Source organism: Sylvia atricapilla, chromosome 1 (assembly GCF_009819655.1).
Source record: "Sylvia atricapilla isolate bSylAtr1 chromosome 1, bSylAtr1.pri, whole genome shotgun sequence".
NCBI classification, from domain to species: domain Eukaryota; kingdom Metazoa; phylum Chordata; class Aves; order Passeriformes; family Sylviidae; genus Sylvia; species Sylvia atricapilla.
In genome coordinates, this window is record NC_089140.1 from 112,179 (window position 1) to 123,138 (window position 10,960).

Genomic DNA, 10,960 nt, shown 5'->3' on the forward strand with positions numbered 1-10,960 from the left:
GGAGGCGCGGCGGCCTTGCGGACTGCGCTCCCCAGGGCCGCGCACCGCCCGGCGCCGGTGACGCTCCGCGCTGCGATTGGCCGGTGTGCCGAGGGGGCGGGGCGCGCGCACGCGGTCGCGGCGGGGCTGTTGCGACAGAAGGAAAGCGCGAGCGGCCGGTGCGGGCGGGCCCGGGGAGCCGAGAGTGGGCAGCATTGGGGCAGGGCCGGGGTGGGCGGCGCGGTGAGGGCAGCGCAGCAGGCGGGCGGGAACCCTCGGTAGGAGCCGGCGGCACCGTGTGCTCCGGGCCGAGGCGGCCGGCCCACGGGGCCGCCGGGGCGGGGTACAGAGGCGGGGCGACCCGGGTCGGGCCGGATCGGCGCGGCCTAACGGCGCCTGTCGCCCCCTCTGGCGTAGCTCCCACCCGCGCCATGCCCTCCGACCTGGCCAAGAAGAAGGCGGCCAAGAAGAAGGAGGCGGCTAAGGCCCGGCAGCGGCCGCGCCGGGTCCCGGACGAGAACGGTGATGCCGGGACGGAGCCGCAGGAAGTCCGGCCCCCGGAGGCCAACGGGACGGTGCTGCCAGGTGAGAGAGTGGCCGCTCCTGTGTCTGCCCCGCGTGTCCCAGGGCTGGGGGCCTGGCCGCCGCCGTTCCCGGCCGTACCGTGTGTCCTCGGCTGTGTCCCGGCTGGACGAACCGCGGCATTGGTCTGATAAAACACCTCGGGCGTGAGTTGCGCGGAACCGGGCGGCTGCAGTAGCTGCCCTCGGGACCGCTCTGCCCTGAGGCAGCAGGACGCCCACGGGCCCTCGGGGTTCCGCATGGGCCGTGTGTATGAGGGATGCCAGTGGCCCTCGCTTGAGGCGTGATAGTCTGAAGATGGAGGGGGCTGATGGCGCTCTTAGACAGACACTTTGTCTTCTGCTACTTGATGCCCGGACCTGTTTGGGGTTTTTTGGGTTTTCGTTTGGTTTGGAGTTTTCTTTCCTGCTGCAGAAACTAATGAATTAATTCTCCTCTTACTGCTATTTGCTCTGACTCTTTGCTCACCTGTTTCTCTGAGACGTATCTGGCCTGCAGAAACGAAGAACCTGTCCTCTAAAACAGTTTTTGTGCCTGTTAAAGAGAGAGGCTTTGCCACAGGGAGCTGTTGGTGTTAAAGGAAATAGGGCAGGTAACGCTTACAGAGGGAGAGTTTACTTTTGGGCCTTCCTTTAGCTCACCTGGAAGCCCGCAATATTCTTCCAGGCTCAGCTCGCGGTGCGCTGTGCCAAGGGGCGCTCGGTGTGCGGCGCGGAGGGCGGAGAGGGCCGTTCTGACCGCGGGTGCCGAGCGCGGCTCTGAGCGCTGGGCCGGGCGCTCCGGGCCCCGGGCTGCTCCGGGCCGGCCAATCGCCGCCTTCCGCCGGGCTGCATTTGCATACTGCCTCCCTATTGGTGCAGCCCAGGGCGGGGGCGGGGCGGCGGCCGGGCCGGGGTCCCCGGGGTAAAAGGCCCAGGTCCCCCAGGGGCCGGGTGGGCACCGAGCGGGCACCGCGGGGAACGGCCCTGCCCGAGCCTTGGGCAGCGCTCTCGGACACAGGATGGGATGGCATGGGATGGTTGGGGTGTCAGTGCAGTGCCGGGGAGGGTCAAGCTGAGTCTCGGTAAAAGGCCCAGGTCCCCCAGGGGCCGGGTGGGCACCGAGCGGGCACCGCAGGGAACGGCCCTGCCCGAGCCTTGGGCAGCGCTCTCGAACACAGCGTGGGATGGTTGGGGTGTCAGTGTGGGGCTGAGACTTGCACTCGATGATCCATGTGTGTCCCTTCTGGCTCAGGACATCATGTGATTCTATGTGGGTCGATACCGGCATATTTCTTACTGAGCTGTTTATGCATTGAGGTAACTCCCTTCCCCATGTTTGCTCACCTGCTTCATTCTTTGTTGTCACTACTCTGTGGCATTGCCCAAAGGGGTCCTGCATCAGTGCCAGGGACGTTTTTTGCTCCTCAGCTAAGGCACGTTTGCCGTGGCGTTAACAGTGATTTTGCTGAGTGAGTGATTTTGCCAGAAGTGCTGGATGCTTACAGCCAGGATGTCATTCCACACTGGCACAATCTAAAAGCAGGTCTGCCTGCCAAGATCCCTAGTGCTATTGGCTACGTCAAAGGGCAGCATCTCTCACTGAGGAGTGAAGTTGGCCTGTGACAGAAGGTCAGCATGATGGGAAGGATGGTGGTGAGGCTCTGGCACAGGCAGCCCAGAGAGAAGCTGTGGCTGCCCCATTCCTAGCAGTGTCCAAGTCCAAGTTGGACAGGGCTTGGAGCAACTTGCTCTAGTGGAAGGTGTCCCTGCCTATGGCAGCAGGTTTGGAATTAAATGCTCTAGAAGGTGTAATCCAAACCATTCTAGGATTCTGCGATGCTATGATGCTAGGATTCTGCGATGCTTGTACTTTAGGAGGAAAGGAAGATGGGAATGTGCAGATGGACATCATAGCTTCTCAGAAAATTAGTAGGAACTGTTTCAGTGTTGCTGCTGCTGCTTCTCTATTCTCAGCTTTTCCTTTGTTTATTTTCTAGTAAATTCGGTTTCTGGCCAAGCCTTTTCTTAAGCTTACAAGCAATACTTTGTGCGCTCTATTCCAAGTCTGGTGCATCCTGCAGGGGGAGTTAGTCCCATCACATTCAGAAAACAGCTCACTGTTCTGGCTGCTCATTTAGTTCTGATGGTCCTGTTTTATTTAGATAACACTTCGATACTTAGCTGGTGGAAGTTCTATCTAGACCTTATATATACTCCTGCTAAGCTGAAAAGCTGAGTGTCATTGCATCTGAGTCTCAACTCTTCCATAGAAATGGGAGTTGTTTGTGTGGTCTTGGGCCTTTTGGTACAGGGGCTTATGGCTTCCCTTGTTTGTGAATAAGTAACACTTCTGGTTTTCTCTACATGTAGAGGTGGATGCTCTTACAAAGGAGCTGGAGGACTTTGAGTTAAAGAAAGCTGCTGCCCGAGCCGTGACAGGAGTGCTGGCCTCCCACCCCAACAGCACTGACGTGCACATTATCAACCTCTCGCTGACCTTTCATGGCCAGGAGCTGCTGAGTGACACCAAACTAGAGCTGAACTCGGGGAGACGCTATGGCCTGATCGGACTCAATGGGATTGGTAAGCTGAGGGGAAGCAGCGTGGCTCCGTGGAGCTTGGTAAAGGTGTTGGGCTGCTGAGAAGCTGGGCGGGTGCAGGTGGGAAGTGCTGGAAACCAGAAGGAGGTTTAGACCCAGCAGTTTCTATTCTCCTATATCTCCACCCAGGAAAGGGAGTTATTAGGATTGCTGATAGAAGTCTGAGATTGCGTTCTAGGTCTCGACTGTGCTTTTGATCTTGTTTCTGTGGAGAGTTGGGTGAGATGTCTGGGATCTGTTAATCTGCTTGATTCCTGTTTGCCTGATTAGCGTGGTAGAGCCAAGTAAACCAAATGCTGATGGTGTTGGTCAAAGAACTTGTACTGTATGGAGGAATAGAGATTGTGTGGTTTGGCCTGATTAGGAAAAGAACTGTACAGTCCCTGGAGAAAGTGACGCTACACTGAGAGATGCAGAATATGGGTGTGATGGGAGAGGTGCTAGTAAGAATGATCATCTGGTTTAAGTTTCAGAAGTTTCCAGGTTGTTTATGGAATAGTGCATTACTTTCCTCTATGTTAGAAGTTTTCGGAATCTGGGATCCTGATACCAGCTGTCAGACCTGGTCAGACAGCAGAAAGTGCAACAGAGATAAAGTTCCCCAAATCTGGGCAAGAGCTGAAGTGCAGTTGTTGCTAAAAAAAAGCTTCTTCATGTCTCAGTCCTGTCCTTGGGGTGGTGAGCCTTGGCTAGGAGGGTGGCCTGTCCTAGCGAGGAATGGACTCTGCTGTGCCTCCAGTTCTCCTGGCTCTTGGGAAAAAAAATCCCCAGGATTTTCTGAGGTTGAAAAAGGAAGGAATCACAGTGGGATCTGCGTATATCTCATCTGTTTCATTGTGATGTAGTGTCTCACTGAATCCAGCAATTAATTGTGATTATGTGCACGCAGGGAAATCCATGCTTTTGTCAGCTATTGGGAAGCGAGAAGTGCCCATCCCAGAGCACATTGACATCTATCACCTCACCCGAGAGATGCCTCCCAGTGACAAGACTCCTCTGCAGTGTGTGATGGAGGTGGATACAGAGAGGGCCATGCTGGAGCGAGAAGCTGAACGTTTAGCTCATGAAGATGGTAAAGCTTCTTGGCATCCCAAGGGACATTTTCTCCATTTCCTTCCCTATCAAAGAAAATTCAGGTTCCTTGGGGAAATTTTCACGTGTTGTGCTACCTGTTTCACCCAGCTGTCGTGTACTAATGGGTGTGGGGACACTTCTTTGGAGGAGTTATTCCATGTGGCATTTTAAGAAGTGTCTAAGGCTTGTATATGGAGGGGGCTAAACTGGGGTTAAGCGGTGATTGTGAGGTTTCCCAGCTGTATAGCAGTGCAGCTGCCATCCTTCATAGGCAAAGGTGCTGACTGGCAGGCTCTCTTTCAGCGGAGTGTGAGAAACTCTTGGAGTTGTATGAACGCCTGGAGGAGCTGGATGCTGATAAGGCAGAAGCACGGGCCTCACGTATCCTTCATGGCTTGGGCTTCACACCAGCCATGCAGAGGAAGAAGCTGAAGGACTTCAGTGGTGGCTGGAGAATGAGGGTGGCTCTTGCCAGGTGAGTGGAATAGTGCCAGCTGCCTCCCGTGAGGATGTGTGCCTGCTCATGACTGCTGAGCCACAGACAGATCTGAGAGCTCAGAGCAGAGCTGAGAGGCTTTGGGTTACCTACTCTTACCCTGTGCTGTCATCTGCCCTGTCCTTGCAGAGCACTCTTCATTCGGCCTTTCATGCTGCTGCTGGATGAGCCCACAAACCACCTTGACCTGGATGCCTGTGTGTGGTTGGAGGAAGAGCTGAAAACGTAAGCATGGAGGAGTGTGCTGCTTCTGTGGGTTGTGCTTTTCTGCTTGTCAGCATGTGAGCATGAACATCTTGTCAGCACGTAAGCAAGTTCTGCAGGAGTAACTGTATAGTTCTTGGGGGTGTGTAACTGTATAGCTCTTGCTGTACCAGTGACGCCTTCTGCTTGCTGCTGTATGAGATTCTTTGATGCAAGGGTAAAGAATTCAATTCAATTTCCTGTCTCCCTGTCACTGAAGAAATGAGAAATGCTGCTTTGTGCTCCCAGGTTAAACGTACTTCCCTAAAAGCCAGGAGCAGGCCTTGGCAGCCTGTGTACCAGCATTATGTACTGTACCAGTCATGTGAGTTTTCCAGACCTGGCTCCCAGCTCATCTTCCTGCCCACCATTTTTCTGTTTCCACAGAACTGTAGTATCTGAGTGTGTTGGCTTCATCTTTTGCTAGTGTGTGAGGTGACTGCTTTTCATAACAAAGGTAAAATGTTAAGGCGTAAGGCAAAAACCTTAGGAACAGTTAGGAAGCTCATGTTATGGAGTGTGCATTAAAAGAACTATATTGTGGAAAGAGCTTTGCCTTTTCAGAGGTTTTTCCATCAGCTCTGTCAGCTGAACGTTTTGCATCCTTGCTTTAGAAGTGAGGGGCTTTAGAAAAGAGCTTTGAACCTCTTTTGGGCAGGCTTTAACCCCTCATTGTACAGATTTGGTGCAGATCCAGATGCAGTGTGTGTAATGGATGGGAGCTGTACTGAGGGGAAAGTAAGCAGCAAAGGTTGAAACTTCTTAGAGATGTGATGTCAGTGGAGTCAGCTGCATCAGTGACACAGTCACCTGCCACATAGGCAGCTAGCTCTGGGCTTTTTGTGATAACAGGCAAAGACTATGAAATGGTGCAGGGTGTCTTACTAAAGTGAGAATTGTTGGCAGAATTTACTCACTGCAGTTGGTAGTAGGTGCTTTGCTGCCAGTTTCCCAGAGTGTGCATATAAAGCTTTTGTCACCATCAGGGCCAAGGAATGGGATTTCTTTTCCTAATTTAGTCTCTAATAACTTGCATGGTGTCCAGGTTCAAGCGGATCCTTGTGCTGATATCCCACTCCCAGGACTTCCTGAATGGCGTCTGCACCAACATCATCCACATGCACAACCGCAAACTGAAGTACTACACGGTGAGTAGACAGAGTCCCACGTAACCAGCAGAAACGGGCTGTTCTCTGGGCACAGCTGATGTGCCATGCTCTTTCCAGGGAAATTATGATCAGTATGTAAAGACTCGCTTAGAACTAGAAGAAAATCAAATGAAGCGATTCCACTGGGAGCAAGATCAGATCGCTCATATGAAGGTACCTGCCTAGCTGCATGAGCACCCTTCTACCCTTTCACTGGACATCCCTTCCCCTCGTAAACCTTATCACTGTGGCTTTTGGCTAACTCTTTTTTTGCAGAATTACATTGCACGATTTGGCCATGGTAGTGCGAAGCTGGCCAGGCAAGCTCAGAGCAAGGAGAAGACCCTTCAAAAAATGATGGCTTCTGGCTTGACAGAGAGAGTTGTGAATGATAAGGTAGGATCAGACATGGGATTGCATCTAGGGATCTGTATTTTAAACACGGACTACAAAAGTAGAAGGGTCTTCAGCAGACAGCAGGAATGGCTGACAGAGCTGGTAGCAAGAGCAAGATACCCTTCCTGATGCCAAGGATCCCTGTACTTAGCATGGAGTAATGCTGAACAATGAGAAAAGGAGAAGGAATTTTCTAGGGGAGAAAAGTGGAGTTCCCGTATCAATAAGGCTGTTTTACAGATGCAGAAATCAGAAAGGAGTACCGGGGGCTCATAGGAGATGAGAGACGATAGTCAGTACAGCTTTGATTTGTGCAAAAAGTACAAACCCACATTTGTTTCAAAGGGAAAGAAACTGGGATTCATTAGCCAGCTCATCAGAATAAATCTGAGTGAGTTGCAAGAAGGGCTTATAAAAAGTCAATCTGGTGCCTTGGTCTACAGCTGATGTTGGTAGTGAGGCATGGTTATACTGGAATGACTGGGCTGTCCCATGTTCTGGGGTGTCTCACAGGTGGATATTCTGTGTTAACAGACTTTATCATTCTACTTTCCACCCTGTGGGAAAATTCCCCCTCCTGTCATCATGGTGCAGAATGTCAGCTTCAGATACACCAAGGATGGGGTGAGTATGGGAGTATGCATATAGAGATCACTTGTATTCCTGCCTTGTTTGGGAGTGGGAGACTTTTGGCTGAGCTTCCTGAGGGGGCTGCAGCATTTGACTAACTGAGCAAAGTCCTTGGCAGTGCTAATGCTGGGCCTGCTGTGGACAGAGCACTACAGGTGCTGCAGGGGAGTTCTGGAGGGTACTGAAAAGGCATATTGTTTCATGGTTTTTGTTGTTTGCAGCCATGGATCTATAATAACCTGGAGTTTGGGATTGACCTGGATACTCGTGTAGCTCTTGTTGGACCCAATGGAGCTGGAAAGTCAACACTGCTGAAACTGCTGACAGGAGAGGTTTGCTCCATACATTGCTTATCCTGCTCTGGGCCTTTACTATTGAGATAGTCTTCAATATAGTCCACTTGTTTGCCAGAACATCCTGGTCAGGCCTTAGAAGTCCTGTGGTCTTATTGAAACGACATAGGGTTTTTCTTTCACATTACCTGTTCAAATTGCTTCTCCTGTGCCAGACTGGAGATGGCTGGATTTTGTATTTTTAGCATACTGCAAGAGGAGAGATTTCCTGATTAAATGATTTTGTCTTCCCCTTCTAGCTGCTGCCCACAGATGGGATGATTCGCAAGCACTCACATGTGAAGATTGGTAGATACCACCAGGTACTCCCTGCAGCAGCCCCCAGGGAAAAGGAATGCTTAGGAAAAAGCTGTCAGGAATGAGGAACCTTGCCCCTCTAGTTCTGTTTCTAAGGCCTCTCCCACTGCTGCCATTCTGTGTCTGGAGATGGGGAAGGAACTGTTCCATTGAATAGTCTCCATCTCATGTTCTTACCCTGCAAAGAGTCTGGCTGTGGTCCTTCTGTTCAGTCTCCCACCTGCTGTGGCAGAGCTGGTTGCCTTGTATTTGGTGCTGGACAAGCCTCCTATTCTGAGGCAGCATTCCTGATCCTGAAATGGAAATTGTTCCCAAATAATTTGGCACAGAGGCTGTCCTGTGGGTGGGATTATTGGTTCGTCTTCTGCTGCTCACCTGGGACCAGAGGGGTGCAGGGGGAGTAGGGCTTAGGGCCATGAAGTAGTTGGCGTGCATAGACTGAAGCTGACTTGTCTTCTGTGTCAGCACTTGCAAGAGCAGTTGGATTTAGACCTCTCACCCCTGGAGTACATGCTGAAATGCTACCCAGAGATCAAGGAGAAGGAGGAGATGAGGAAAATCATTGGCAGATATGGTCTTACAGGGAAGCAGCAGGTGAGTATGAGCTGTTGAGGTTTGCATTTTGTTCATTAGGAGAGTAGAGGTTCTGTGTTTCCTGTTACTCTACTGATACCTGACAGTGTGGTACAGTATGCAGCATGGCACACCACCACATCAAAATGCTTTTTCCATCTCTGCCTTTAAAACTGGAGGTAAAAAAACCCTCACAGCTCATGGGAACTTTCTTCTGAGCACAGCAATGTGTGGGTTGGAAGGGGCGACCCCCTCAGACTCTGGCTGAAAAGAAAGCAAGTTCTGCTATAGTGCTAGACCTGAGCATATTGTAATTATAATTTGAACTATTTTGCTTCTCTCTTATATCCAAGATGAATACCAGGCAGAAGTGCTAGAAGATTCTCAGCTGTTTCAGACTTGGTTCAGACAAGAGAATGGGCTCACCTATGGTGCTCTGTGTCCAAGCATGCTCCTGTACATGACACATCCTATGTGTGACAGTTGTCCACATCACTGCAGTTCAGTGCTGATTTTTACGCTGGTTTTGCCCATTTGTCACTGCAGAAGTTGACAGTAGTTTGAGCATTGTGTCAGTGAATACCAGGCAGACCAATTAACTTCTTACACATCTTCAGCACCAGCTGGGCTTTGCTGTGTACAGTCCTTCAGAATTCTGGAATTCCTTCTTCCTGGGGTGGGAGAAGGTTAGTGTAGGGGACAGAACACTTGGCTTGTGTCATGGGCCCCAAGGTGAGACCCAAGTGGTTGGGTCAGGGTTGCAGGCTGTCAGGTCACTGCAGAGCTGCAAGCCATGTGTGTGTTGGGCAGGTGAGCCCCATCAGGAACCTCTCTGATGGGCAGAAGTGCCGTGTGTGCTTTGCCTGGCTGGCCTGGCAGAACCCTCACATGCTCTTCCTGGATGAGCCCACCAACCACCTGGACATAGAAACCATAGATGCACTGGCAGATGCTATCAATGAGTTTGAAGGAGGAATGATGCTTGTCAGCCATGACTTCAGACTCATCCAACAGGTAAGGACGGTTGTGAGTTTTGTCAGAGCACCTTTCTAACATTTTAGTAGTTTAAACGAGATATTTTCAACTGACTCACTCATCCCAAAAAGATGGGTGAGTGAAAAAAAAATTGCAGTTCCCTTACTGTGTTCATGTTAAACAATTACTGAGTTAACCCAGGAAAACATTAGGTACCTAAATAAAACCCACAACAAATGTCAAATGCTGATCTATCAGCTATAGCTTTGGCTGCAAGTTCAGGTATGATTTTATTTTTCACTGTGATAGATACAAGTAGCTCAGGTTAAGAACTGCTTTTGTTTCATTTACCAATTTAGCAAAAAAGGCTTTTCATCTTAGTCCATGAACAAAATCAGAAATACAGAGGGGCCTAGGATTTTCAGTTCCAAAGTCTTGTATAAATCATGTGAAAAACACCAGGGAAGATGTTTCCCTGTAGATACTTTTCTTTGGTAGTTCAAACTATCTGACTAACTATTGAAGTAACTAACTTTGGTAGTGGTAGTTATCAAACTTTTCTTGCCAGACTTCAGAGAGTGGTTTTTCGTTAACTTTATAATTTTGGTAAGATTATAAAGTTTTGTACTGCAAACCTCTCTCCTCCTCCCCCTCCACCGTCTCTCCCTCCTTGGTGTTGGCTCTCAGGTCGCACAGGAGATCTGGGTCTGCGAGAAGCAGACCATCACCAAGTGGCAGGGGGACATCCTTGCCTACAAGGAGCATCTCAAGTCGAAGCTGGTGGATGAGGACCCGCAGCTCACCAAACGGACCCACAACGTGTGAGCTGAGGAGCCCAGCCCGTGTTCCCCATGGGGCCGGCAGGAGCAGAGCTGCTGCTCCCTCTGGCTGTCTTCTAGGATTGCTGCAATACTGCTTCCCCTCGACTTGCCTTGCACCTCTATGTCTGGACAGAGCTGTTTTCTCCTCATCTGGCTATGTTTGGGCAACTGTTTACTTATTTAGACAATGTCCCATCTGAGCCAGGCCTTGGAATCTGTTGGCTTGGGGTCACGACAGTGGCCAGCAGGGTGTCCAAGCTGCAGTGACACACAAGTGGAGACCCCAGCCCAGCTTCTTCTGCCTTTTCCTTCCCAATTTCTGCTTCAGTTTAGATACTTCACTTCAAACTCCTCTGGCCTTGGTTTGTTTTTAACTATTATTTAACAGTGTAATTAACAGATCTGCCCGAGAATCCATCCAGTCAATAAAGAGAGAAAAAAACAATCTTGTCTTGTTTTGTGAGCCATGGTAGTTGGGGTATGCTGGGGTGAGTCAGGAAGTGCTGAGCTTTGAGTGAGATCGGCCCTTCCTACTAAATGTTCAGTTCCTCAGTACAACCAAAGCTGTGGCCAGAACCTGAGAGATGTGAAGTGGTGAGTACTGAGCTGTGGTGCCACTGGCAGTGAGCAGGGTCCTCACACCTGGGGCACCTCTGCTCAGCCAGACTGAACACTGCATTGCCAGTGAGTCACAGAACAAGCCACGGATGCTCCTGTTGTAGACAGTGACAGACACAACTTGAAAGTGTTCTAAAGATCAGTGTTAGAGACAGAATCTGTGGAACACCAGCATGTGTTTTCACCAACACAGT

The 10,960-nt window shown here is 50.6% G+C and overlaps 1 protein-coding gene across 2 annotated transcripts; it reads left to right on the forward strand.

The window, feature by feature from the left end:
* Positions 1–21: 21 nt before the first annotated feature.
* On the forward strand, positions 22–10,593 carry ABCF2 (ATP binding cassette subfamily F member 2). 2 transcript variants are annotated; one of them, XM_066312944.1, is made up of 15 exons: positions 22–158; positions 397–564; positions 2,913–3,125; positions 4,032–4,214; positions 4,520–4,691; positions 4,842–4,937; positions 6,001–6,103; positions 6,182–6,277; positions 6,380–6,499; positions 7,034–7,123; positions 7,351–7,461; positions 7,722–7,784; positions 8,245–8,373; positions 9,163–9,366; positions 10,015–10,593. In XM_066312944.1, the coding sequence occupies exons 2-15, from the start codon at positions 411–413 to the stop codon at positions 10,150–10,152; spliced, it is 1,872 nt and encodes a 623-aa protein (XP_066169041.1). In that variant the 5' UTR covers positions 22–158; positions 397–410; the 3' UTR covers positions 10,153–10,593. The 2 variants fall into 2 exon arrangements, with proteins under 2 accessions (XP_066169041.1, XP_066169033.1); XM_066312936.1 differs by lacking the exon at positions 22–158 and having other exon boundaries at positions 170–564.
* The last annotated feature ends 367 nt before the right edge of the window (positions 10,594–10,960 follow it).